Here is a 26,712-nt window from a genome sequence, read left to right as displayed (position 1 = left end):
TCAAAAACAGGAAACTTGGTTTTCAATGAGTGTGAGATAACACCCCCCCCCCTCTCTCTCTCCCCCGCTCTCTCTCTCTCAGCCCCTCACACACGCTGCTGAAAGAGGAGAGGGGCAGACGCAGTGTTTATCATGAGTCAGTTGTAGTTCCCAAATGAAGGATTCATGTGTTCCTGCCGTTGGGTCGCAGTAGCTGCCGGAGCCGCTGCGCGTCTCATTCCGCTGCAGCTCAGCCGCGGAGCGACACTCGTCCACCGCCTCAGGTGTGAGCGTTTCCTCCCCTCCTACCTCTTCTCGCAGACCGGGGTCCACACATTTGGTGAGTTTCACAAATCAATTGTCAATATTTGGAAAGATAGTTTCCAACATTTGCTCAGTAGCTTTTTAATTTCTTATCTCTGTTCCAATAGGCGCTTTTAACGCACGCCGCTTGACGCACGTGTGACTTTCCTAGATGTGGATGTGCATAGAAAAACAACTTTAAAAACACTTTATTAAAAAAAAACAAAAAATCCACATCACCAGGAAGTCTTAGGGAGCCCCACCACCAACAGCACCATCACCACCGTCACCCCATCTTCATAAAACATCGGTGACAGTGAGGAATCCGTTTGCTTTACAACATTCATCCGCTCATTTGATTTGTGTGACTCTGCGTGCCATTTGTATTCACGGCGGAGCGAGATGAACGAGCCCCTCTGCTCGCTGTCACAGGTCGAAGTGAACTCGAGATGTATGCGTGACGGAGTGAATGTGCCGAGCGCAGATGGGAGAGATGGAGCGATGGTGCGCGTGCGAGTGCTTGCGCTCGTTCGTTCGCGCGTGTGTCTCAGTCAGTCAGGACTGGGGGGAAATGGGAAGGAGAAAAGAAAAAAAAAAGGGTGCGTAAAGAGACCTGTCATGTATCATTTCCCGTCCAACTAAACTACGGGCGGCAGCACCAGCCAGCCACGTGTTGTGAGCGCGATGAAGTGTTTGTTGGAGCTGAGCTTGAACGCACCAAGGATGGTGTTTAAAATAAAAAAATAAAAAAAAGCAGAGATGCAATTTCAAGCAAGGCTGCGCCCTCAAAATGCACAAGGGCATCAATTAGTTACATGGCTATGTATGGTTGCTCACTGTATAGCCGGAGACTCTATTGGAAGCGCACATTACAAGTGAGTGAGTTTATCACTCGGATAATACAGACTTTGGTGTCGCCAGATAAAACACCTAGAATACGTGAAATGATGGATTTAGTAACCACGAGAGCAAACCTCAGGGCTTTGTGAACTGGTGCCCCAGTCCAAACATCCTCTGATTATAAACTGTTCGTTTTAGAAGACAAATGGGGTGTGTGAGAAGCCGAGAGACAGACCCAGTGCATCAGTGTGATCATTTGTTGTTTTTTTGTTTTGTTTTTTTATCCTCCCCATGCAGCCTCATTAAAACACTGTTTGAGGTGACTACTTGGTTGCTCGGGGAAATCACACCTCCCTTCAGGCAACTTGGCATGCTCCCACTCTGCTCTCCGTCTTCTCCCTCTGTCTGTCTATCTCCATTTCCTTCTGCTTTTGTCTTTCTTTTTTTTTCTTTTTTATACCCCTGATTCTCTTGGTGTTTTCATTCCCTTCTTTGGTCATGATGAGCACCCCCCCACCCCCACCCCACCCCCCAATCACCAGATAGAAACTGAGCTGAACCCGGTGGGAGGGAAGCCCACTCCCCAGGACAGTCTGCCACCTCAAATTTCAAAATTCTGTGAAATATTTTACATGCGCTGTAACAAAAGCATCTATCCCCCCCCCCCCCCCCCCCCCTCCATTAGACGCCTTAAATTTAGTGATTAAAGTGACTAAATCTTGAGTCACTACATGTTTACAGGCCAAAAGCACATAAAGCATAAAGAATCCAGAATTTATGGTCTCATCCACTCTCACATATAATACCGATCACAGCTTTCAAATAGGCCCATAAAGGCAAATAGAAGCCAGAAATCATGGTTGTATTTGCCAAGTTGAGCAATAAATCAGTTTAGTACATTTGGTACACAAATTAACATAATAAGCAGCAAATGCCAGGATAACAATTTATTCCAACCTCAGGTAAGAACTGTTGTATTGTTGGTTAATGGAAAATGGTTTTGACCCAGACTTGTATTTATTATGTATTTTAAAAAAAGAGTTGTTTACCAGTTGTTTCATGATGGTGAAAAAGTATGACCGCCTTAGATAAATGATGGGTGATTAATGGACCAATATTAGATCATGACATGGGTTTTCAGATGTTATACCAATATGAAGTAATCCTGCATTCCTAATCACGTAATGTGCTCGTATGTTTGGAAAACCTATCATTAGTCGCAGTACTGTGGGAACTTAAACCTGCGTAAAACATGACAAGTGAAGTGAGGAATCTTTTAGAAAGTATGGATTATTGTTTATTTATGAGTCTGGGTTGGGCTTTGGGGTCTTTTCTGTTTATATTTGATATATTCTCTCTGTTAAAGTTGCCCGTCGGAGTGAATGTTATTTAGTGTGTGTCTGTTTACTGGGGATCATTGAAGCTTTGTCAGCCATTGGCTCCTGCCTGAATTTCATTCAAGATAGATATATGCTTATCTGTGTGTTATGTTATTAAAAATTTACAAAAAGCAGTCTTAAACAGGTCTCCACCATGACCACCCCCTCCCTATAAAAAAAACCCAAACCACCCTAATATCTTACAGGTATATTTGTGAATCTTGGAGAACGTGCCACGGGTTTTCTGTGGGTTTCGGCTGTTGTCTCTTCATGTAATCCCAGCTTGGCTCGATGGTGTTGAGATCAGGCCTCTGTGGGAGTCAAACCATCTGTTGCAGGACTCCTTGTTCTTCTAGTTGCTGAAGAGACGTCTGTTCACTTTATTCACGGGGCTCGCACACCACCACCCCCATCAGTATTTGCAAGATGGATAGCGAGGCTGAAGTTGCTAAGTACCTGAAACACTGACAAGAACAGTGTGATGTTTTCTGTGCAGAGTACGTCACTCTGGGGATGTTTCAAACTCCATTTAAACTGTGATCCCTGAAAGTACTGCCTGGCTCGCTATTAGAGCGTCTATATTGAGACTGGAAATAAGCCAGCGATCAAGCAGTCGGCTGATAATTGGCTCAGATGTTGATGTTGGGATACAAACACCAAATATACGTTTGGATGTATTTGGAAACACAGTCTGTCTTTTTTTGTTTTTTCTTAGACTGATTAACATTACACGCCAGTACGTGTGTGTGAATCAATGTTTATCGTGAAATGTTTGTTCATGTCAAGTCCATCTTGTTATATCTCAATATAAAACCCTGATATTGTCTTTGCAGGGCTGCACGGTATTGGCTAACAGTCTGATTCTGGGATGGATAGACTGTCAGAGTTGGGGTTTCATGTTCTCCCTGTGTCGCTTTTCTTTGTGTGTGCTCGTGTGCCTGCACGATCCAAGGTATTTGTATTTTATATAGCCAGTGTTTGAATGCGTTAACGCTGAAGAGACGGATGAAAACCTGCAAACAAGCTGATGTTTTTCCACATATCTTGTCTCTATCTTCATTATTTCTTTTTAACTTTGCATTACATCTCGTTATCCAAAATACATTTTCATGGATTACGCAGCACTATACTCTATATATACAGTGTAGCATTTTTTTTAAACAATTGGACAAGGAAAAATGACCAACAGTAGAAAAAATTGTTAAAAAAAAAAAGGGAATTTTTTGCCCTTGTGGCATCACCCAAATGGATTTATCCATACTTGCTGTGAGATTTCCCAAGTCTGTGGCTCTCCGATGAATATTGCTTCTTGGAAAACAGGCAGTCCCCCGCTCCGGGGTGGTGCAGGAGGTTGCAGAGCAGCAGCATAACGTCGACGGATTATGCTCTCGCGTAAATCTGCTGTCATTTCAAAACTCTCTGTTACAAGAGATTCTCTAATGAGAAGCCCTCTGCTACTCCATGTCTGTCTTCCATTTCACTCCATTCCCTTTTTATTTTATGATCCTTTTATCTCGCTCTCTCTCTCTCTCTCTCCCTCCTGTCTCCCCGTTTAATGGCTGTTTTTTGCTGTCAAGGCCTTTTTCTGCCTGTGTGTTTGTGCGACAGCAAGTGAGAGATTCTGTTTGAAGTCAACATGTTGAGAAAAGGGCCTCGTATGTAGCAAAGCGGCCTCAAGTCCTCAACTCAGAGTTTCTCCCACTCTACAACCTTGGGGTTTTGTGTGTGTGTGTGTGTGTGTGTGTGTGTGTGTGTGTGTGTGTGTGTGTGTGTGTGTGTGTGTGTGTGTGTGTGTGTGTGTGTGTGTGTGTGTGTGTGTGTGTGTTAGTGTGTGTGTGTGTGTGTGTGTTGTGTCCAATTATGGTTAGCTGTTTCTAAACCTGGCAGACAGAGTTTCTCTGGTAAAGCAAGGCCTTTTTGATTCGAACCAGAAGTGTCTTCATACAACAAGAAGGTATTTGAGATGTTGGATCAAACAGGAGAGCAGTTGGCGAGTTGGGATCAAGACTAGAACAAACCGTGCCTGATGTGGGAGCAACAAAATCAATCGCCGTGAGCAAAACAGTATAAGCGAATTATTCAGAATTGTTAAGATTTTTTTATTTTTTTTATCACTGCATAATTCATCAAGAATGGAAAAAAAGAAGTGAGACTGTGAATTGATAGAATTTATTTAAAAAATTTGCATCCTTTGCATTGGAATAGGGTAGAATTAAGATAAAATGACAGTTTTGAAAAGAGTACCTGAGGCTAGGCACATTGATAGAAGACTGTTCTTTGTGTATACGACTAAAAAGCTTTTCTTTTTTTTTCTCCTTCTTATATTTGACCCTCCCATTTACTCCCGAACCTAAATCCCTTTTCCCTAACCAGCCCGAGATGAATCCTGCTCAGCGGCCACACAGTGACCTACCTTTGTCCCTGTAGCAGACGGAGCGTATTAAAGCGCAGCCCTGGAGAAAAAGTGTTTGGAAGTAGAGCTACATCCTCCAACTTAGTCATATCCTGGGGCCCTCTTGGCTGTCTGTCTGTCTGTCTAACTGTCTGGAGACATTGTAATAGTTTTACGAGGCTTAACAGGCTCTGCAGGGGAGCAATTTTCCTCAAAGAGGAACCAGACAGAAGTAATGGATAGATAGAGGTAAGCATAGGGTTGGAGGGATTTCCAGCAAAAACTGTACAAGGGGGGACATTATAACACAAAGCAGAAAGAAATGCAAGGGCGGGAGAACGTGGTGTGCTTGAAACAATGCAAAAAAAACAACACTCCGAGTTTAGCTTGGGTAAATGTTTGAACCAGAAAGACTTGAGGTCGACATGGAAATGGAAGGATGGGGTGAAAATGAACAAATCTTGCAATCAGATGGACACAAAAAGCGAGGATGAAGAGTTGACTGTCAGACTAATCAAGACCATTGGACCAACGGAGTGCAGGGAGGGGTTTCTCATCAAAGATGTTGGACAGAGGGACTCGAGCGACTGAAAGGGGAAAGGGTGATTATAAGGTGTGAGTCAAACGAGTAGAGAGGTTTGTAAATCATTAAAAAAAAAAAGACCAGCTTAAGAGCGAGTGGTACAAGAGTTTAAGAGGGGAAGTGGCAGGTCAAGAGGAAAGAGAAAGATGGTGAGAAGAACAGGGGAGGAAATGTAACACGGACTGACTTTTTTAATCATCCCTCCATCTCCCCTCATTTGTCCTCATTATAAAAGAGCGTGTCGTTTTGAAAGAATAATGAGTCTTAATTGCGTGTTCGTTGCAGAAATAAAGATGACTGAGTGTACAGTCTCCAGACAGATGAGCTAAGAAAACAGAGCAAAGATGAAGCATTTTTTTTTTTTTTCAACTTTGTAACCTTTTGAAAAGCATATACCGTGCAACCGAAGCTGTAACTCACCAAAAGCACACACACAAACACGCACGGGAGCACATATTCCAACGCCGGGTTTAATGTAGTCTGTGAGGATCGTTAGCCGAGTTAATGTCCATGCACTCAGTCCATTGGGAGCGACTGTGTCATTCTCCATGCTCCCCAAACAGATACAGAGATACTGATATGGACCTGCCTCCAGGGAAGACACACACACACACACATGCAGATCCGTGCCTGGCTGTGTGGCTCTTACAAGCCGCGGCAGACGGTGATATTAAGCGTGTCTGTGCTGATGGTTCGAGGGTACAAACGCTGTCACATCAGATTAATTTGACGACGTTTGGTCACGCCCCCTTTTTTCTTTTCATTTAACCCCGTCGGTCCCCTATTTTGTAATTCCTATCCATCAAATTTGTCCTTTTTTGGGGGGGGGGGATTTAAACTGCCTGTTGAAATTTGCCAATCACCAATTCTCAAGGGCATCGCCTTGCCTGAGACAATCTGAAAAGCTTCAAAGTAGCACACGTTTCGTTTTCGGTTTGGGGCAAACCTTGGCTGAAAAAAGACCAATTGGTTAACAGCACATGTTTAATACGTCTCCTCCTCTTTTCCCCTCCTCTCCGTGTATCTAGTCTCGTGTCACTTTGCTTGACAGGGCAGGAAATCAGTCTCATTTCTGCTTTAATTCATTCTGATCAAACATGTCGCTCTCAATTAGCTCTATTTGATTAGGAGATGCCCCATATCACAGCCCACCAAGCAGGTAATGGCTGATCCTCTCGTATTTCACAGCTACTGCCGTGGCGTGCGCGCGTGTGCTTTGAATGCGAGTTGGACACGCACATTATTTCACAAAGGCCGAGCTTGCGGGTGTATAATAACGCTGAGGCTTGTGTGTGTGACTGTCACACACTCTATTGGAAGTGCTAATGCACACAGTATACTTAGAAACTCTTATCGATTCTACGTCTCCCACTCAAGGCTTTTTTTTGGCCATCTTTTATATTTTCACCTCACTTTGTTACGAAATGCGTTTTACCGCCCTGTTCTTTATTCTCCTGCAGAGATATGGGGTGTCGGCTCCCGAAGTTGCGAAAAGCAGAAGAGAGGCGCAGTCCAGGCAATATCTACTCCACCCTCCGGCGGCCTCAGGTGGAGACCAAAGTTGGAGTGGCCTACACCTACCACTTCCTGGACTTCCTATTGGGGAAAGAAGGTATGAACACTGTCATTTATCTATGTATGATTAGAATTTACTCTTCTGCTGTGAGCACTTGGTAATGTGACGCACCGTGGCTTGTGTGAACAGCTCTGAGACGTGTGTCATGTGACTTGACTACTCTCACACATTCATACTCAATATAGCTACGTGTGAAACTTGGTTTTTCATTTGTCACCTCTCTTTTAAAGAGACGCAAAGATGACGCCTCAGCCTCGCAAGCGGTCTCTCCAGATTTCAGCATTAAACCTACACAATGAATTGTGATGTCATGCTTTATTTAATGACAGCAGGTTTAAATGACTTGATGGCACAGATGATTGTCATTTCGGTTGACAGTTCAACGGAGCACTTTGGCACCTTTGGGCTCATCATTTTACTCGTACTGGCCACATCTTTACTGATGTGATTCAGCCTGTCATCAGTCTCATCTGCAGCGAAAACAATTGCTCAGACACATCGGCTGCATCCTGCCCACCTGGCACCAAACGGATGGCAATGATTGCAACAAGGTTGTTGCACATTCAGCTTCTGGAAAATTGTTTTTTAACTTTTTATTTGCAGATTCAGAAAGCATCAAAACAGGTACAATGACACTGGATGTTTGATTTAACGCCTGTCAAATAGCAAAAAACAGAACCTCATATAAGTGTCATTGTTGCATTCTTGTATACATGAGACCGGGTTTTTGCTTTATTTTGTTATAGTTTTGCTTTTAGCTAATAAAGGATACTTGTTTTCTCCTTCATAGTTGATTGATTTTTGCATGGAAGTCAAATGTGCTTCTTCAAATTTGGAAAAATGGAACAAATGAGATCCTTATCAGCATTTAACAATGCCACAATGACTTGTTTTTTGCTACAGAATTTAAAAAAAAAAGTGATGATAATGAATTAGTGAGCTCGTGAATGCATGATAAAGGAGGCAATTTCAGAAGTGGCTCAAATGAAAAGAACAAATCTTTGTCACGAATAGCAGCAGGCGGCAAGTCCCATTCAAGACTTGATTCACATCGGTCCCTGTTTCAATCCGATCTGCCTTCACATTTAAGTCTCTCCAAAGTATTTCAGAGGGTGTTTATTTGTGTTTTTAAGTCTTGACTGTTTGATGTTCTGCTGTATTCTGTTGGACAGTACTGTGCCTTGTCATCCTGAGATCTGGTTGTAGTGTTTGTGTGAGTGTGTTCTAAAATAGCCACAGCAGCTTTAACCACTCAAATGAAATGTTTAGGTCAGCAACTCAGCGGAACTGGGTTTTTTTTTTTTTTTTTTTTTTTTTTTTCATTCTCCAAGTGTCTCGAGGGCAGAAAGTGGCTCACAAGCTGAAGTTCTGTCTTTGTGCAGCTCCTGTTGCAGAAAGTTCAAAGACTTCTCTAATTTTCAGATTCAGCTTTATTGTGGATTTGCCCCATGCAGCGATGCCCTGCAACTTCCCTCCGCTGTTCCCGTGCACATTAACAATACACTAAAGCCAATGTGTGTTCACAGGGTGCGTGCATTTCTTCACAAATATGTCGACATTTTGTCTGGCTAATGACACGTGGGCGTATGTTCGAACGCGTGCTCACGGCGTCTTTACAATGTTTGATGAGAATCCTCTGGAGGCATCACGTTTCTAAAAATACTAATTCTGCCATTGTACTGATGTGGCCTGTGAAAAAGTAAAAAGTAAATGACAGACGGAGGATATATGGTAGAGAAAGGCATGGCAGCGGAACAACCCCTCGTCTTCCTCGCGGCACAATGTTCCTGGGAGCCTGCTCTTTGCGCTCGACAAGCAGAGGCAGGTGCAGGTCGCTCACGGAATCCTTTTACAGAGGAGTTTCGAATGCAACACTAACAGACAGCAGGCGCAACGTCACAGCCAAGTGGCAATGGTCCGGTTGCCAGTCTGCTTCATTTTCAGCCAGCCCTGTTATGTTTGGCAAATGGGTTAGACGGTGGAGCTGGCAGTGAGAGATCTGGCAGCCCGAAATGGTGGTGGCGGTGACCAAGACCGACAACAGACACGAGGACTGCTTGTAATTTCTCGTTTTTTTTTTTTTTTTTAAAGGCAGGAGGAAACAAAGTTGTGTTGTCACGTGTGCGGCAGCGATGTACACACAGAAAGAGACGCGGGGAGACCCCACACACGGAGCCGTGGCAGCTCATTGACAATCGCACAAAACACTTTATAGTACTTAGTCAACAGAGTTGGTGTTATCTCTCAACATACAGGCAGGTCATTTATATGGTAAACTCGCTGACGCCACCTGAGCTGCTTAAGATGGGTAGACTCTATTTTAGGATAAACGCAGCCACTAAGAATTGATTGTGTGTATGTGTGATTGTGAGTGGGTCTATGTCGGCCTCTTTCTGTCTCTCTCTCCATTTGTGATAGAGAGACCAAGAGAAGTGAAGGATTCCTGGAGGATTATCTGATTGTTTGTGGAGATTGAGAGACCTCATTCCCAGCATAGGGATTTATTTGTATTTGTGTGTGTATATGTGTGTGCGTGTGCGTGCCTGTGTGAGTATGTGTATGTAGGAGGCAGATAGAGGAATCTGGATGTCAGCTCATGACATTGAGAGAAACCCACGGTCAAACCCATGCTTTAATTCAATTTGGCTTCCATTAATAATATTATTTCCCTGCCAGCGTGACTTGATGACTCCTACACAGTGATGAAAAACAAATATCTCTGCCAGTGCCCCTGTGAAACATGTGAGACGAGATGGCTGTTTAATAAACCAAGTTGTGTTCTCAGGAAGAGAAGCTTAACGTTCGGAATGGAGAGGAGCGCCGTGTGATTTTCAACTTGACCCCTGACCAGCGAGTGATGAAACTCCCCAGAAACAATGTGGCGGACGATATAGTGTCAGCTTTTGTTTTATGAGCTCTTACTCGCCCCGCCTGAGCAGAAAAAAAAACATCAGTGTGACTAAGCCCAACTCGCTCACGGTGGGTCACAGCAACCCGGCGGCGTATCCGGGGAGGATGGGGAGAAATATGTCCGACGTTTCAAGCATTTGCCCTCCAGTTCACACTCGCGCCATTTATTTGATTAGACTGGACTCGTCTCATCGTATGACCCGAGACTAATGTCTCATTGTGCTTTACTGTCTTATTACTCTCTCATCACCAAATCCGTTGTACCTTGACAGTTCGCCCAGCACCTTTAAAAGCTGTGCCGTGATCTTCATTATCCCCGTTGTAGTACTGATTGGTTACCTTGACATGTCAGCGTGAATGTAGAGTATGAAATCCAACAGCCAGGTGTGACATTTTAACCCAGCCTCCTTTGTGTCGAGGCTGTGCTCGGGATAATGAGCAGGGGGAAACGAGAGAGTGGGAAATGTGAGCAGAAAAAAGAGGGAAGAGCAAAGGAGAAAAAAAAGTGAAATAAAAGGGGAGTGGAATAAAAGTCATAGGTGTATAAGAGAACAGAAGGTGAGAGAATGAAGAGCACATAATAACCAGGGTCTTGCTGAATGGTATAGTCAGGTCTGCGGCGGGGAGGGGGAACGAGTGTCTCTGGAGCGTGGAGAGGAGGAGAAGTGGAGAGGAAGAGAGTCAGAGGTGTGAGGAGTGGGAGCCGGGACTAGGCGCATGTGTGAGGAAGTCGGCTGGGTGTGATGCTGTGTGACTAACGCTGGTCTCGGGAGCAGCCAGTGAAAAGCTGAACTCCACTGATGACTTTCTGCCACCCTGCAGAGACGGAGACCCGCTCGGCTCATTAAAACTTACAACATGTGGCTAATGCTCAGCTACGTGTGTCTGTGTCTGTGTGTGTGTATCTGTGTGTGTGTGTCTGTGTGTGTGTGTGTGTACATTACATTAGTGGGACCTGTCCTACCTCGAGGGGCAAAAATGGTGAGCCTCACGATGTTTCACGTGTTTTTAAGGATTGAAATGTGGTCTTCGGGCTAAGTTTAGAAGGTTAGAAGTAGGTTAAGCTTTTAAGGATTAACGTGACCTCGCTGTCAAACATTTATGAAATGCATGAAAGATTTGACTAAACGGTTTTATTCCTGACTTTATGTAAGGTGAATAATGTGTTCTAGGTTGTCTAGTAAGATGGGTTTCTGATATTCCTTATGGGAGAAATTAGTGTTTTTTTTATTGATGAAGGTCCCTGAGAGGAAAGTCCTTACATTTTAAAATTAAGTCGAGTAGTAGTTACACTTTAGTTCAAGTCAGTAGGACATTAATACAAGTAAATGCAATGTTGTGCGTGTTTGTGCACTTTATTTACTGTTGTGGAGCACCTGAATCTGTTTTAAACTCTCATTACATTGACTTTTATATCAAGTGTATCCATCTTTGGTGCCACTTTATTTATTTAATTGATCCCAGATCACTATGGAAAAAAAGAAGTTTGCACCTTGGACATGCCGTCACTTCATCACACAGCAATCAAAGTTTCTTGCTCGCTCTCTCTCTCTCTCTCTCTCTCTCTCTCTCTCTCGCTCTCTTTCTGAAAACTTCAAGCACAAGCCCAACATGAAAAATTAAGCACTTCTGAGAATTTTTAAAACTTTTCAGGTCACAATAAAGTTAAGGTAACTATTACAACTTGTCAAGAAGTTGGTAGATCATTTCTGATTAATGTGTGTGTGAGAGAGAGACAGAGAAAGAAAGCGAGATATTTCTTCTATCGCGAATCATGATAATATTCTTCACTGTGACGCTGGAATCCATCAGTGTTTGCCCTGACACACTTTTCAAAGTAAGAACATTCTTCTTATGGAAGATTGTTGGTGTCCCGTACTTCAGATTATATTTCTGAATAATCGTGTACGCAGCTTCAGTCCTTTTGGCAAAAAGCCTGGAGAAAATGCCAGCAAAGATGGCAGGGAGTTTGCTATGTGTCAAAAGTGAGCCAGATTGGAATTCACAGCATCACAAGTACATGGGTACTGTATGCGCCTTGAGCGTCACACTGTGTTCTCACCGCAGCAAACCTTTTATTTTTTTCCTTCTGCTTGTACTTGTCAGCCATTTTTTTTTTTTTTTTTTGTGAACCCCGCACTCGGCCTCATAAAGCAAACTCTCTGACGTGATCAGACCTCCCTTGACTGACCGTCCACTCTCTCTTAACCCGCGGCTGCATTCCTCCAGCAGCAGGGAGCTCCTGGCACCAGGAAGCTGATTATTTTATAGTCACTGTTTTGGCACATATCCTCGCCCGGAAACCTCTGCAAGTCATTAGAAGGCTATTTAAATGAACGTGAACCTCCAGCAAGCAGAGGGATAAGCCTTGAGGGTAGCTGTAAGTAGTAATCCCCCATGCATCACCTCGCAGGCTTAGTGCAAACTCTGCCTTTCTCATCACACATGCACGCCCAGACAACACAGCGGGCGAAAATAAAATACAAAAAAAAAAAAAATGGCTTGCACGCACTGGGTGAGATACAGTGGCACAATGTATGCTTTACAGTCTCACAGAGAAATTTGGGTGGATTTGATAAGCCATTTCAAAAAAGCGGGGATGACTCTCAGTCTCCACAAGCGGCTTGAGAAATCCAGGGTCAAAAAGTGAGGCGTCACTCTGAACATGCAGCCGCTGCGATGTGGTCAAAGCGGAGGGTCGAGACAGAAATAGAGCGGGGATCAACAGCTGAACAGCCGCTCGGTCGCCTCTTGTGTCCCTCGGAGCAAGACGTGTCTGCCTTTTGATCACTTGTGTGGATGCAAGTGTTCCCACTTTTAAGTACAGTCTTAGAAATGTACACACACTTAAAGGGTCCCTGAAATAATTCTATTAAAATACACCAGTATTTAGCATTATTTTTCCCCCTTTCGAATGATATATGACACACCAATGACAATCACACCACTATCTTGCTCTTGAGCGCCGAACGTCTAAAAATGCCTTTAAATCTCCCGCCCTGTGAATCTGACCTAGTTTTCCCAACTTGCCGTAGTTTTGCGCTGTGACGTATGAGGAGTTATTTACTTCCGCCCACAACAGCTGATCGTAGTGTCTTGTTTACATGTGCTCTGCATTATCGCGTTATTTAGCAGTTTTTTAGAGTCATGCCTAAGCGTTGTGTTGCGGCTGGGTGTTCCCAAATGCCCAGTCCGTCTGTAAGTGTCCATAAATTCCCAAAAGATGAAACTTTGAGGAGATTATGGACAAAACAAGTGCAGCGCACTCGCTCCAACTGGACACCAACAGAGGCCTCCTATCTCTGCAGTCAACATTTCACGGATGACTGTTACGAAACAGCACCCGCAATCCGAGAGTCACTTGGTTTTGATGTGAAGAGGAAACGTATCCTGAAACCTGGTTCTGTCCCCACCATTTTTAAACGGCTTTTTAACGGATTTTTAAACCCAACCTTCAGTAAGTCTTTTTAAAACCTGCTAAAACTTAAGACAAATAGACCAATAAACTTTGCAAAACACCCACTCTGACACAAGGGTAAATACCCGGTCACACACAATATGTGCACACGGGTAAATACCCGGTCACGCACAATATGTGCACACGGGTAAATACCCGGTCACGCACAATATGTGCACACGGGTAAATACCCGGTCACGCACAATATGTGCACACGGGTAAATACCCGGTCACGCACAATATGTGCACACGGGTAAATACCCGGTCACGCACAATATGTACTCACGGGTAAATACCCGGTCACACACAATATGTACTCACGGCTCAAACATGTATGGTTGAACGCCTTGATTTTCTTCTAATTCTTCCTCCGATGATTCCTCTCCTTCATCTTCGTCCAAAACCAACGATACGTCACTTAAATCTTCGCTAACATCGCTCCTAGGTGCTTCTGTATCGCCAAACCCCTCCATTCTTCAATCAGCTGATGTTGTTTTGGCTGGGACATATAACCCCTCGTACGTCATATCCGGTCTAGCTCAGGCGGCTCACATTTATGGCCCGCAAATATACCGTCGTCTGCTGCATCATGTAAAGTCAATTAAAAGGGTCGGAATTCTGACTTTTATCTGGGAATGTTATATACCTTTCGAAAGCATATTTATTCTTCTTTCTAAAGATGAAATCTGAAAAACATTTCAGTTACCCTTTAAACCCCTTTTGTCAAAGCCCTTCAAAGTCACAGAAAAGACAATCGAACACACGCAGTGTTTCATCACACATATTCAAACTTTTGGTCTATTTGCTTACTTTCACACAGCAGCCACTACCTCCCCGTTTCTCCCTCAGCCGCCGCCGTAAAACTCCAACCGGCTTCTCTGCCCTGAGCTGTTCACATGCTCCCGTTCTGCGGCAGCCTCCCTTATAAATCCCACGGTGGCAGACAGTATAAATGAAGTCGTTTCCCAGCCTAAAGCGCTGCACAACATGCTAATAACTTTCTATATGCCTTGACTGAATTAGCGGCGATGCCTTGCCTCCGTCTTGTCGGTGGGTGAATGCCAGCCGTGCAGAGCTAATGACAGCTAATGACTGTTTACGGTGACAGGATCGTTGTTATCCCCCACCCCAGTTTCCAGCTGTTATTATTATCATCACAGCGCTGCTTTTGATAAGTCCCCACAGACACCCGTTTAAGTGTTTGCTTGATGAAAGCCTCTCGTGGTTCCAAGTGCTTGTGCCAAGATGATGTGATGGTCTGAGTTTCCCTGGGACTCGTTTCCCCTCATTGTTTCACGGGGATGGGAGTCAGGAGAGTGTGTGCTCATGTGCTTGTATCCCTACGTAGTTGCCAGCTTCTCATGCATGCTTGTGTATGTGTATGTGTGAACACGCCAGATGATGGAGAACAAATTGAAAATGAGATGGCTTGCACATTTCTTTTCTTTTTTTTCCATCTCCACGTGTGTGTGTGTGTGTGTGTGTGTGTGTGTGTGTGTGTGTGTGTGTGTGTGTGTGTGTGTGTGTGTGTGTGTGTGTGTGTGTGTGTGTGTGTGTGTGTGTGTGTGTGTGTCGAGTTAATTTATTCAGGTTATTTTCTCTTCTCCAGACCCATGCAAATGAGATTGAATGGAAAAGGATGACAAGCATTCAGGCACAAACAGACAGCCTCATCTCTCTCTCTCTCTCTCTCTCTCTCTCTCTCTCTCTCTCTCTCTCTCTCTCTCTCTCTCTCTCTCTCTCTGTCTGTCTGTCTGTCTGTCTGTCTGTCTGTCTGTGTTCCCCCTCTTTTTTCTTCACTTCTCCCCTCTCTTTTGCCGTCCTCCTCTTCCACACACACCTGGCTTCACTCAGAAACACACAGCCATACGTGCGTGCTCCCCTAAAAGCCTGTGAGCAGACAGAGTGATCCAGTACAATGCACCGACCTCCAGAGGGTCGTTCTCACAAACATCGCGCTCTCCCTGGCGGATTCGCGGTGACACTTTGCTGCCATACGATAAGCTCCACTAACCGTTTCCTCTGAAGTGAACGGGTGTTCTTCCCATTGTGTTTTTTAATAAGGGAGCCAGGTCTGTGTTGGCGATTGCTGCTAATACCACACACCCAAAACAAGCGCCGTGACAGCATTGTCTTCTTGATGTTGTGTAGCAGCAAGTGCATTTCCCTCAACCAGGAATATTTGTGTGGTAATGTGGAAAAAAAATAATAATCAAGAAATGTGTTTTTGAATAAACATTTATGTTTCGTCTGTGCACACATACCAGCGTGTCCCTCTTTAATATTTGTGCGTGTTCTTTTTAAAGCCAGACTGTGCTGCAGACACGGAGTACGGAGGCTAATAGTTCTGGTGTAATTAGTTTTAGATTTGGCGTGAAGATGCCATGTGTTGTTGTTCACTGGGAATTATCATAATGAAACATGTTCTGTCTTTGTTCCCTTTCAGCCTTTGTCCTGATTTCTCTTTCCCCCCCATTTCCCCTACCTCTTCGTTGTTTTAGCTTTTTATCCATTACTGCACGATACCTCTGTTGATGCCTGTCTTTGGCCTGACCCTATTTCCTGTTACCCCCCCCCATTTCATTTTTTGTTTTGTTTTTTGCTTAACCATGTTTTTCTCTCTCCCTTCCTCCCTCCAGAGGTGCCGGTGTCATCGGTGCTCTGTCTGTCCTCGGTCAGAGAGCTGCCGGTTCAGGTCAGGGAGCTCTACACTCAGGGCTTTGTCCTGGTTGCCGTCCACCCCTTTGTTCATCCCTGTGGCCCTCGCCATGCACACATCCAGCGGCAGCTCCACAGGGCCGTGTTGGTCCGAGAAACGCCAAGGTACACACACACACACACACACACACACACACACACACACACACACACACACACACACACACACACACACACACGCTCAAACGTGCATACTTGAATTCAGACCCATCCTCCCCTGTGAAGAGAAAACACAAATCTGTAAGGGTCTTTATTGCAGATGATTAATTAGACAGCCAGATTTAACCAACAGCTACAAGGTGCCAGCTTTTGTGACTTCATTGTTTTGCCAATTTGGACTCATTATCACCAGCCGCTTCACCTCCCGCTCTGAAATTAATTGCAGACGAGTCAGCTAACTATAGCTCCCTATCCCAATTCTTTCACTCTTGACTATTGCAGATAATATATTATTCTGTGACTACTCCGCGCAGCCATCTCGTCTGTAACCTAGTTAGTTCCTCCTCTGGTAACATTAATAATAATAAAATGTCTCTGACATTTTAACAGAGCATTATTTTCACATATTTCCACTTTCACAGCTGGGATGCTTTCAGCCTCAGCTTCCTCTCTGGGAGGGGCAGAGTTTCTCCCTGTAGTCTGAATGGATGTCAATCATTATGCAAAGTCATGGAACAAAAAAGTATTTGGGACAGAAAGTGAAGGATTACAGATGACTATATTTTCTTGATTTCACTCGAAAGATATTTCTCTGTTTTTCCACTATCAAAATATTACTATTTTCCATCAATCCATCTTAGAGCACATTATCCAGTGGAGCCAATGCCAACAGACTGTGGGTGAAGGCAGGTGTCCTACAGGACAAATTCAGAGTTGCTGAATGGCAATAGCTGTTGACAATTTGCTGAGGATTAAATTATTTCCTTTCACTACAAATGATCTCTTTTAACTACAACTTACCCAGACTAAACGCATGTAAACAGGAAGAACATGTAAACAGGAAGAACATGCAAACGCCACATAGAAATGCCCAACATGCACTTGAACCGCAAACATATTCACCGCGATGTGAGAGTGCTCACCACGACACTGCTATCCAGACTAAAACGAACTCTTTTGGGAGTGAAAAATTGACTCTGTTCAAAGTGATGTTGGATTCTGAAGAAGCGCTTCCTCAGTGTCCTGAGGAACAAGATGTTGAGGAGAACAACGTAGGGAAGGAGACACACAAACACCCCGTTTAAAAAGAAAAGGATTAACCTGGCTAAGAAACGAGACTGAATTATCGAGCTACTAAAAAGTATCTCACCATTAATAGTATGCATAATAGAAAAACATTGGTGGCCACCCTCATTTTCATTACTTTCTTTGATCCAACTTTTGTTACCCCTTGAGTTCCCCTTTCAAATCCCTAGATTGGCCTAACTTTTATACTAATTTTACTCAATTTAGTGTCATTGTGTCAAGCGTGACAGCGCGTGCCTGTTCATCAGGCGACCACTTTGAAGGAACTGCTGTGAAATTTCATGCAAAGATTTGGCGATATGAAAGATAAAGTTCAATGACTGACTTGTCTTGCAGTGCAATGAGCAGATGGGATGCCTTTTTCTCTCAAAGAATCTCTAGATATGCATTGCTTCCCAGTAATAATTTTATTCAGAGATAAAGTGTGTATAAGCTTTACATGCCATTTCCTGAAAAAAACAACATAATAGATTTCTGACACTTAAAAAACACACGCGAGCCTCGTACATCAAATGAGCCGCAGTCTATGCAGCATACCTGACGTCTTACAAGAACCTATCATAATTTGAATAAAGGAAATGTCTCATATCAACAAGAGCCCCCCTGTGGATTGATCGTGTGCCTTTTCATTCAGGCGGCCATGGTTTTATATGTAACCTTTCATTTTCTGTCACTTCCTCACTTGGCAATTAAACGAATTGATATGCTTAGCCCACAGTTTTCCTCTGCACTCCTAACGTGAACTCAATGAAAAGTGTATTGTGTCATGTGTACGCGCACGCGCGCACACACACACACACACACACACACACACACACACACACACACACACACACACACACACACACACACACACACACACACACACACACTTTAGTGCACAGGCAGGTGCCAGCGCGCTCCTTTGATGCCCCTCCTGCCAAGTGGTCCTGCTGCTTCCTGGCACCTGTCACCGTGGAGACGGCTGATTGCATCATCAGTGCTCGCCAGAGGGGAACGGCACACCGAGAGAGAGAAAGCATCTCTCCATCCTTTCATCTCCTTTCTTCAGTGATGACCGTCTCCCCCCCCCCTTCTTTCCTTTTGTCCCCGTAACCCCCCCCACCCCTTTTGCTCTGCCTTTTATCTCTACATCAGCGCCATCCTCTTTCATCAAAAACCATAAAAATGAAAAGAAAAAGAAAAAAAAAAATCACAGATCGACTGTTTCAATTCTAGCCGTGAATGTCACTCACGCCTCAGAGCACAAGATATTACCACGGCCTTCCCACTGACCTCAATCCAAATCTGAAGAGGCGTATCTGAATACTCCTTTCATAATGGTGTCTCGCACAGGGAGCAGGAGGAAATTCACTCTCTTTTTCTGTCTAATAAGTCTTTTGTGGCTGTGGTGAATCTGTGCGCTCCCTAAATGGAAAATTCACTCTGTGTCAGAATTGACATTACATTTCTGCTGTCATCATTCTGGGTCAATGAATGCCTCTGAACATGAGCATGGCTGCCAGAATCTATCCAGACAAGGCTGCTTTAGGCTGTCAAGTCCCTCTGTAATGTAACTGCTTTGGTTGTAATCAGGGTGCGATTTGTCAGGCGGGGGGTCGACCCCACTTCTTTTCTACACATCCCCTCTGTATTATTTGCTGGTGGGGATGAAATAATTCCTTCCTTTATAGCGATTAAAGCAACTTCACCAACATTAAACAAAACTCAATCAAACAAATGTATTTTCTGATTAAAGCAGCGCCGTCTCCTCGCAATTAACTAAACTCACACTCAGGCCACATTATCTTCCTCACAACTGGTATTACATTTGTTTTGGATGTCGAATTTTCCCGAAACTCTTCCTGCACTCTGGTTATATTGAGATGACGCAAGTGTTGGGGGCAGTTGATTATATTTGAGCGAGATCTTCAACTTCTTCTCTTGCAGTTCAGAGAAAAGCCAGTTGAAATGGGCGAGGAGTCGTCTGGAGACGGACGTCTGCGTGTCGGGCCAACAGGCCGCCGATCCAGAGGTGATCCAGAGTTATGTCAAGAGGGTGAGTTGACGGGGGTCTGTAATAACATCAAAAAGTTGATTTGGACTACTTCTTATCATCAAATTCATTTTTCATGTACTCATCTTAAAATAGTTCTTACTTGGGGGTCAGGATAAAAATACTCATCTTTGTTGCGCTTTTCAAACAACCTGCCAGTATTCAATAAACCACAGTTTATGGGCAGTAATCACTTTTCGCTGGACTAATTTTTAGAGGTAATTATTATTAGTTGTTATTTGAATTGAGGGCTGTGTGATACTTATTTACAGGAATGGCCTTCTTGTGAAAACACGATAAACCAATCTGAAGGACACCATGTTTCTTATTTCCAAACATTATTCACCCCTTCACCATTACAAAAGACATGTTTCTGCTCTCATTCCAGTCTTATTAAACTGGTTAACAATATGCAGAATTTCTCAGTTATTGGCTTTACACCTGTTGCGTTGTATATCTCTGAGTGGGATTCATGTTTTCCTGGTTCAACATCACAGTGCCGTTTATAACGGTCTGCCTGTGCCGTATGGTAACACACTGAGTTTTTCCCCATTTTACTTCTTTTTTTTTTAGCCGATTGATTTCATAAATTCATGGCGACAGGAGCCAAGGGCAAAATAAGCTGAGTTGTAGCCAATTAGAACCAAAATGCGGTGGAAAAGATCTATTCCGACCAGTTTTCCACTCACATTGCTTTACTATCTTGTCATGTGGAGACTAAAGCAGAGGTATTATGACGCCATGGCGGACGTCAACCACAAGATCTTGTGCTAACCGCAGCATCATGCCTGCCATTTGTCAGCTGTAAAACTCACTTCTGGTTCGTCTGCTCATGGACCCGCCAACAGTCCTACACTGGGAAATGAAAATGTGCTCTATTGAATAGATTTGCATCTGAACACCCAGAAAGCACAAAGGAAAACCTGATTGGATGGAAATGCACATCACTGAATATAATGTGATAGGCTCCGGCAGCGTGACATGAATAACCAATCACATCACAAGCTGCCAGGGAGAGTTTGAGATAAGAACCAGGAGCTGCATCGAGCCGGCGGCGTGACAGGGTGGCGTGTGCGTGTTTTTTCAGTTTTGAAATTCTATACTTACTATTTTCCAGTACTCGCCCGTCTGCGAACATTTAATCTGTCTTCAGACATACTCATCAGATAAAACAGTGTGAGTGTGTGCAAACTGGGCCGAGTGCGTTGGTAATATAGTGAGGTTTCTTTTTTTCTTTTTTTTTTAAGTACAATATACACACGCACACATTGTGTGTGTGTATCAGATGAGTGAAGTGTCAGAAGTAGTCGGTAATAGGGGAAGATGTGTCTCATTATTGTTGGGTGGTAGTTTGCAATCTGATTTCTCTCCCGTCGAGCCTGTCTGAAACTGTCAGCCCAAATATCAACTGACAATTAACCACCAGAGCTCCATGGGAGGGAGCGGCGCACGCACACACTGTCACACACGTATACACACACGGATGCGTTGAGATAATGAGGTCCTTTTGTCATTTGAATATTTGATCTTTGCAGATGATTAGGTAGGTTGTTATTGTGCAGAATATCCACCCTGCGTATGTCAGCCTTTGTTTGTGTGTAAATGAGGCTTTGTTTGTCTGACTATAGTCGAAGAGACTGTGCAAATTTTATTTGTGGTGCCGCTTTATGTTTATGTGTCACTCAGATTTATTCTAATAGAGTTCATGGGTGTGGATGGCTGATAACATTGTGTGTCTGCGTGTATGTGCGCATGCGCGTTTTTGGGTTTTTTTTCCCGCCCCCTGCAGGTCCAGGATGTGGCGGAGCAAGGGGTGATGTTCGTGGGTTTTCTCCAGCAGCCAGGTGGAGGGCCCTGCTACTTGGGGCACTGGGACCCCGAGGAGCTCTCGTCCTTACATTCCAGCCCCTCTCCTATACATCGGCACCCTCTGAGTGCAAACACAAGCCCAACAGATCCTCAGGAACCACAGCAGAACGAGGTGGAACCGGATCATTACTGCTCCGCGCCTCCAGAGTCGGATCGCGGTGACGTTACGTGGAACACGTGTGACACTTTAGTGTCAAGAGAACCCGACCTCGGCCCCCTGAAACCCACTTCAGTACACACTCCAGAAGAATCTAATGAACAGACCTTAACCTCGCAGACTGCTGGTAACGAATCAACGAACACATTTCATGGTCGGGGCAAACCAGGCGGTGACAGAGTGAAGCAGCCGGCAGAAGCTCAGGTTGGTCAGAGCACACCTGACTCTGCAGGCACAACGAGGCACCAGGACTGCGCCGCGACACGAGCCGAACGAAACGTCACGGGCTCCGCCGAGAAGCACTTCACTCGCCCCGATCAGAGGGAAAGACGGGGCTCAGGCTCGGACGGCTGGCTCAGCTCGCCAGAACTGGATCGTGACCTTTACAGAAGATCCGACTGCGCCCGTGGCGACGGGCGAGACTCGGTCACGACGCACAACAACAACCACATCAGACTGAAGTCTTCGGACAGGGATAAGGGTGCAACGTCGCCACAACAGGCTAGTAAGTAAGCTCGTCTCTTTGTTTATTTATCGCTTGACACTTCATCGGCGAGGCGCTCCCCGCACTTTCTAATTGCCCCATTTCTGTGTCCGCAGGGATGCAGCTGTTTGCGCTGTACAACCACACGGAGGAGCTGAACGACTCGCTGAGGTTCTACTCGCTCAGGGTGCCGCTGCGAGTGCAGAAGGAGGCCGAGCTCATCACCGAACTCGATGCCAACTGGCTGGATCACATGACTCAGCATTTTACCAACGGCGCGCAGCTGATCGATGGCTTCTTCCACCTCGGAGACGGTAATGGCGCCCCCTGTGGCTGTTCGCTGTCCCACTGCTGTCAAAAAAGAAAAAAAAAAAAGGAGGGGGGGGGGGGTTGAAATACATCAAAACACATGTATCTTTAATAGAGTTCAGTGTGCAGCGGGCTCCCTTGGGGGGGAAATATAAAAATGTGTGTTAAACCATTCTTCTGTCAAAACACATTTTGTTGCAAGTGATTTCACTTTAAGTCTGATAGAGGCAATAGAAACTATAGAGTAAGCTTCAGGGCAAAACCACAAAAACTAATGTCGTCGGTACAACATTTTCATACTTTATATAAAGACTTATCTACTTAAAAAAAAAACCTCTAACAAGCAGAAGAAGTTTTTTTTTTTCATGTCTATGCATCCCGACATCTCTTAAAATAATGCATTTTAATGTAAATGAAAAAACAAACTCGTCCTCCTGATTAATTTCATTCCCAGAGAGATAAATGGCTCAATATGGAGTATTTTGATGCAACTAGTATCATTTGCAACCTTTTTTTTATCTCGGCTTTCATTCATTTAATGCGATATAATTAAATGAAATGAGAAAGACACATTTAAATGATCTTTTGTCGACAAATACATACATGCTTCAGAATCACGTTCATATCACAAATCAGTTTGAATTTTTTAAACCTTTTGATCAATTCTTTTGAATCCCTATTCATAATTATCATTTATTTACCATCCTGTTATTTCATACACAGAGAAATGTGCTTTAAATGTTGTTATTTTAAAGTAAAATGAAATGGATGCTTCTTTTGAAAGATAATTAGTAACTAATACTATTACTTGACTATTTTCCGAGCACGACTTTCACTTGTAATTGAGAAACAATGTAACAGGAGTTGTGCTCATTCCACCTCTGCTGGTGTTGGATGATCTATGATGTAGATCCAACACCAGCAGAGTGGAGTTCCTCTTTGTCATGTTATACAGTTATTTCATCTGTTGTGAAATCTACCACTTTAAAGTGAGACAAACTGGGGCTTAAAATATTTCTAACCCCTGGCTTTAAGCAGACGATTTTCACTACCGGTACTTTAAGTTCTGCCAGGTTTTTTGACGGGCTGAGAAAGCTGCTCAGGCTGTCGGGCCCTGCTCCACTGCTGGCTAATGGATGACATGCATGGTGTTATGTGCAGAAAAGTCCATAGCTTACACCAGAAGTCACTGTTCAGCCGCCCATGGAATAAGTAGGCTTAAGCCAAAAGTAAGCGAGGGAGCAAGAGTGAGAGATTGGAGGATGGAGATTAGTTTGGAAGTTCCGTTTTGAATGCGGTGTTTGTCTCCTGACTTTGCCTCTAATTTGTCCCCGTTTTTCCTCCAGACAATGGGGTCTCAGCTGTGGATAGCGTGTTCATCCTCCAGAGCTCTGCAGAGGAGACCACAAACACCTCCTATGATGCCATTGTGGTTGAGCAGTGGACTGTTGTTGATGTGAGTCTTTTGAGTTATTAATACTCCGAGACGTGCGCTTCGAGAAATCCTTCTGACTGAAAGCGTGTGCTGCTTCCTGACAGATAATAAATGAGAGTGGAGATGAATGAAAAGTAGTTGTGAGTGTTCTCTTGGGGCTGAACCTCAATTTCTACAATACACATATGCAAGAGTCGACAGGTTTTAGTTTTTTTTGTTGGGTTTTTTTTTTTTTTTTATGATGTGCCGTCTCTTCCCTCTGTTCAGGGTGTGGTAGTGAAAGCAGACTACATCCCTCTGCTGCAGTCTTTAGCACCGTATGGATGGAGACTGATGTGTGTGTTACCCACTCCGATCGTCAAGACAAACAGGTACCAGCACCGCTTCTTAAACACCTGTGACACCATTGTGATATTTGATTGTACTGGGGGGGGAAAAACAAACTGTACTTTTCTGCAGTTCTTTAAGGTATTGATAAAAGAACAAAGCTCTTCACACAGTTTGTCAGATTCAAGCATAAATCAACACAGCAATGGTGATGGCAGCCGAGACCCTGTTATTTGGAGTCCAATGACACTTCCGGCATGTGGACATGGCAGGACAGGCGATCGATCCTGAGACAAAGCCAACTCATACACGTTGGCTGTATAAGTTTTACATAGTACTGCATTTCAATAAAAAAAAAAAAAAACACTTCATACTTAAAGTACAGGTCTGTTAGGGTACACTGTTGAACTCCTACAAAATACTACTGCGAGTCCTTTTGACACGGCTTAGAGCATTTTTTTGACCTGACGCTAAGGTTACCAAACCAGCAGGGAATAGAAAAGGTCATCACAGATTCAATATATGATCGATAAAATAAGAAAAAGCCGTCAAGAGATTTTACAGAAAAAGAAAGTGAGGAATGCTCATCTAATGATACTCAATCATCCCAATTTTCCATTTCAGTGGGGTCTTGATTAAAAAGAAACTAGAATATCCAACAAGCCTTTCCTTTACATCTGATCACTTTGGATAAAATAAAAATCATGCGTCTCAGCTTGGGGCTAATTGCTGCTTTGTTCAATTTAGAGTCACGAGCCGTGTGTCTAAGATGTTTCCTGTTTCGTTGTTTTTTCTGATTAGGACCGACAGTGTCGCCCAGAGAAGGACAGATGGTTTGAGCACAGACAAAAAAAAAACAACACGCTCACATGCTCCTTTCAACATGAAACCGTTTTTGATAAATCTGTCGGGAGACGTGCCCAGAAACACCATAGCTTAACTTGTGTTATCTCGTAACCTGTCAGAGACGAGAGCGCAGCGCGTGCAGCAAGCTGCTCATGTTCTAATGAGCAGGTAACTGTATTAAAACGGCTCCCTGTTTTTCTCTCTCTTTGTACAGCGATGGAAGTTTGTCGACCAAGCAAATCCTTTTCCTTCAGAGACCCATTTTGCAGCGCAAGAGAAAAGACTTTAAGGTTTGTCTCCTTTTTTCCTTCCGTCTCTGCAGCGAATCTGTCACTTGCATCTGTTGTGCCTTTAGGGGACGTGACTTTATGTCACAGAAGGTGCCATTAAAACGCTGTGTTACTAAATATGGGACGTACAGTGAATATAAACCCGCTTCGGCGAAAAGTCTAATAATAGGCAAGCAGTTGGCCTCAAACTGTACGGGATAAAGGTATAAATGAAAGGGGCTTTGTTGTAGTTTGTCAGGTGTCTGGAGAGATAGAAGGAAAAAGACATGACACGCAGCACAAAACTGTCTCTTGAGCACATCTGTTGGATTTCAGATGCTGAACCTCAGGGGTCGCAGCAAGACAAAGAAGAACTCTAGCGGAGAATCACTGGAGGAGAGAGAGAACATGTCCCCTTTGATAGAGACGGAGATGGACAGGCTGAGAGGAAACACAACAGAGGACGAGGAGGAAGAGGAGATGGACAGAGGAAGCGCGAGCCTTCGGGAAGGTGGAGGCGAGAGGGACGAGTACGGCCGACATCAGAGGGGCTTCCTGCTCCCGTTGGAGAACAGGGCTTCCGTCGAGGATCGGGAGGAGGAAACGGACATTGACATGGTGCCGCTGTCGAGGTTGGAGAAGTCGGTGAGATGGACAGAGTTTTGTCAGGGCGATGACGGAGGGGTCAAGGAAGAGGTGAGGATGGAGGAGCGGATCAAACAGCAACTGTTTTCCGGAGTCTGTTGACATTTCTGGCACGGAGCCGGCGAAAAGAGCGAAATCCCACGAGTCTGTCAAATGGAAAAGTTTGCATTTCATACGTACACTGTAGTTACACTGCGTTCTGCGGCTGGGCTCTGTTCAGCGCGTTCATTCACAAGTCTTTGAGGTCGTAACTCCTGTAATTGGGGTGAAAGTGTTGTGCTCTGGCTGCAGTCAATCAAATATGAGACTGAACAGTAACATGCGGCCGTTTTACAGCTCGTCTCCAAGCCTCAAGTATTGCTTCCTTGTCATGGGACCAAGTTTTGATTTCTTGTGGCTCACTGTATTTTTATAAGCAAAGAATTTAATTTAAGATAAAGTCGAGGCACAAAAAACCTCAAACTGAATATGTAATAGACTACCTGCCAGATTCTTAAGTACTGGCTCAAAGGAGGGAGAGAGAGAGTGTTAGTGATGTCAAAAGTTTTCAAAAAGTGTCTTGATTTCAGTTTGTCCACCAGAGGAAGTATATTTTTTTCTTTTCTTTTTTTACGTGTTTTGCACAGTACATGCATTGTTGGTAGTTAAATCAAATTTTAAATGATTAATTTGTCTGGATTTAACAGACATATGCTGTTTGAATTCTTTATCTGTAAACTGCACTGACGCATTAGTATCTTTAGCTGCACTGCTTCAAGGCAGTTGTAGTACATTTCGAGGCAAAGACCTGGCCGACTCGATATTTTCTCTGACCCCACGGAATGTGTTCAAATCAGTTATGTATTACTTCTTACTTGCGCCACCTGTGTTGTGTATTCGTGTAACATGTGGGCCTTAATATAGAAGCAAGGTCAATAAAAAAAGTGTTTTGAAACCAGATTGACTCGATTTCCT

At 44.1% G+C, this 26,712-nt stretch overlaps 1 protein-coding gene across 1 annotated transcript; it reads left to right on the top strand.

The window, feature by feature from the left end:
- Positions 1-208: 208 nt before the first annotated feature.
- Positions 209-26,646, top strand: rftn1a (raftlin, lipid raft linker 1a). The gene is made up of 10 exons (XM_080515519.1): positions 209-319; positions 6,937-7,088; positions 16,059-16,242; positions 19,312-19,420; positions 21,207-21,948; positions 22,044-22,241; positions 23,583-23,692; positions 23,939-24,042; positions 25,059-25,134; positions 25,450-26,646. Exons 2-10 carry the CDS (start codon positions 6,941-6,943, stop codon positions 25,858-25,860), a joined length of 2,082 nt encoding a protein of 693 aa, XP_080371645.1. The 5' UTR covers positions 209-319; positions 6,937-6,940; the 3' UTR covers positions 25,861-26,646.
- Positions 26,647-26,712: the final 66 nt, after the last annotated feature.

Source organism: Blennius ocellaris, assembly GCF_963422515.1.
Source record: "Blennius ocellaris genome assembly, chromosome: 20".
NCBI classification, from domain to species: Eukaryota; Metazoa; Chordata; class Actinopteri; order Blenniiformes; family Blenniidae; genus Blennius; species Blennius ocellaris.
The sequence above is the reverse complement of the archived record's forward strand: the minus strand, read 5'-3'. Positions and strand labels throughout refer to the sequence as shown.

What these genes read in the sequence shown, in the direction of transcription:
- rftn1a (XM_080515519.1), top strand. Translation starts at nt 6,941, where the DNA reads ATGGGGTGTCGGCTCCCGAAGTTGCGAAAAGCAGAAGAGAGGCGCAGT. An exon ending in CTTCCTATTGGGGAAAGAAG is followed by an intron (nt 7,089 to 16,058) that starts GTATGAACACTG and finishes TCCTCCCTCCAG; the next exon opens with AGGTGCCGGTGTCATCGGTG. An exon ending in AGCAGTGGACTGTTGTTGAT is followed by an intron (nt 23,693 to 23,938) that starts GTGAGTCTTTTG and finishes CCCTCTGTTCAG; the next exon opens with GGTGTGGTAGTGAAAGCAGA.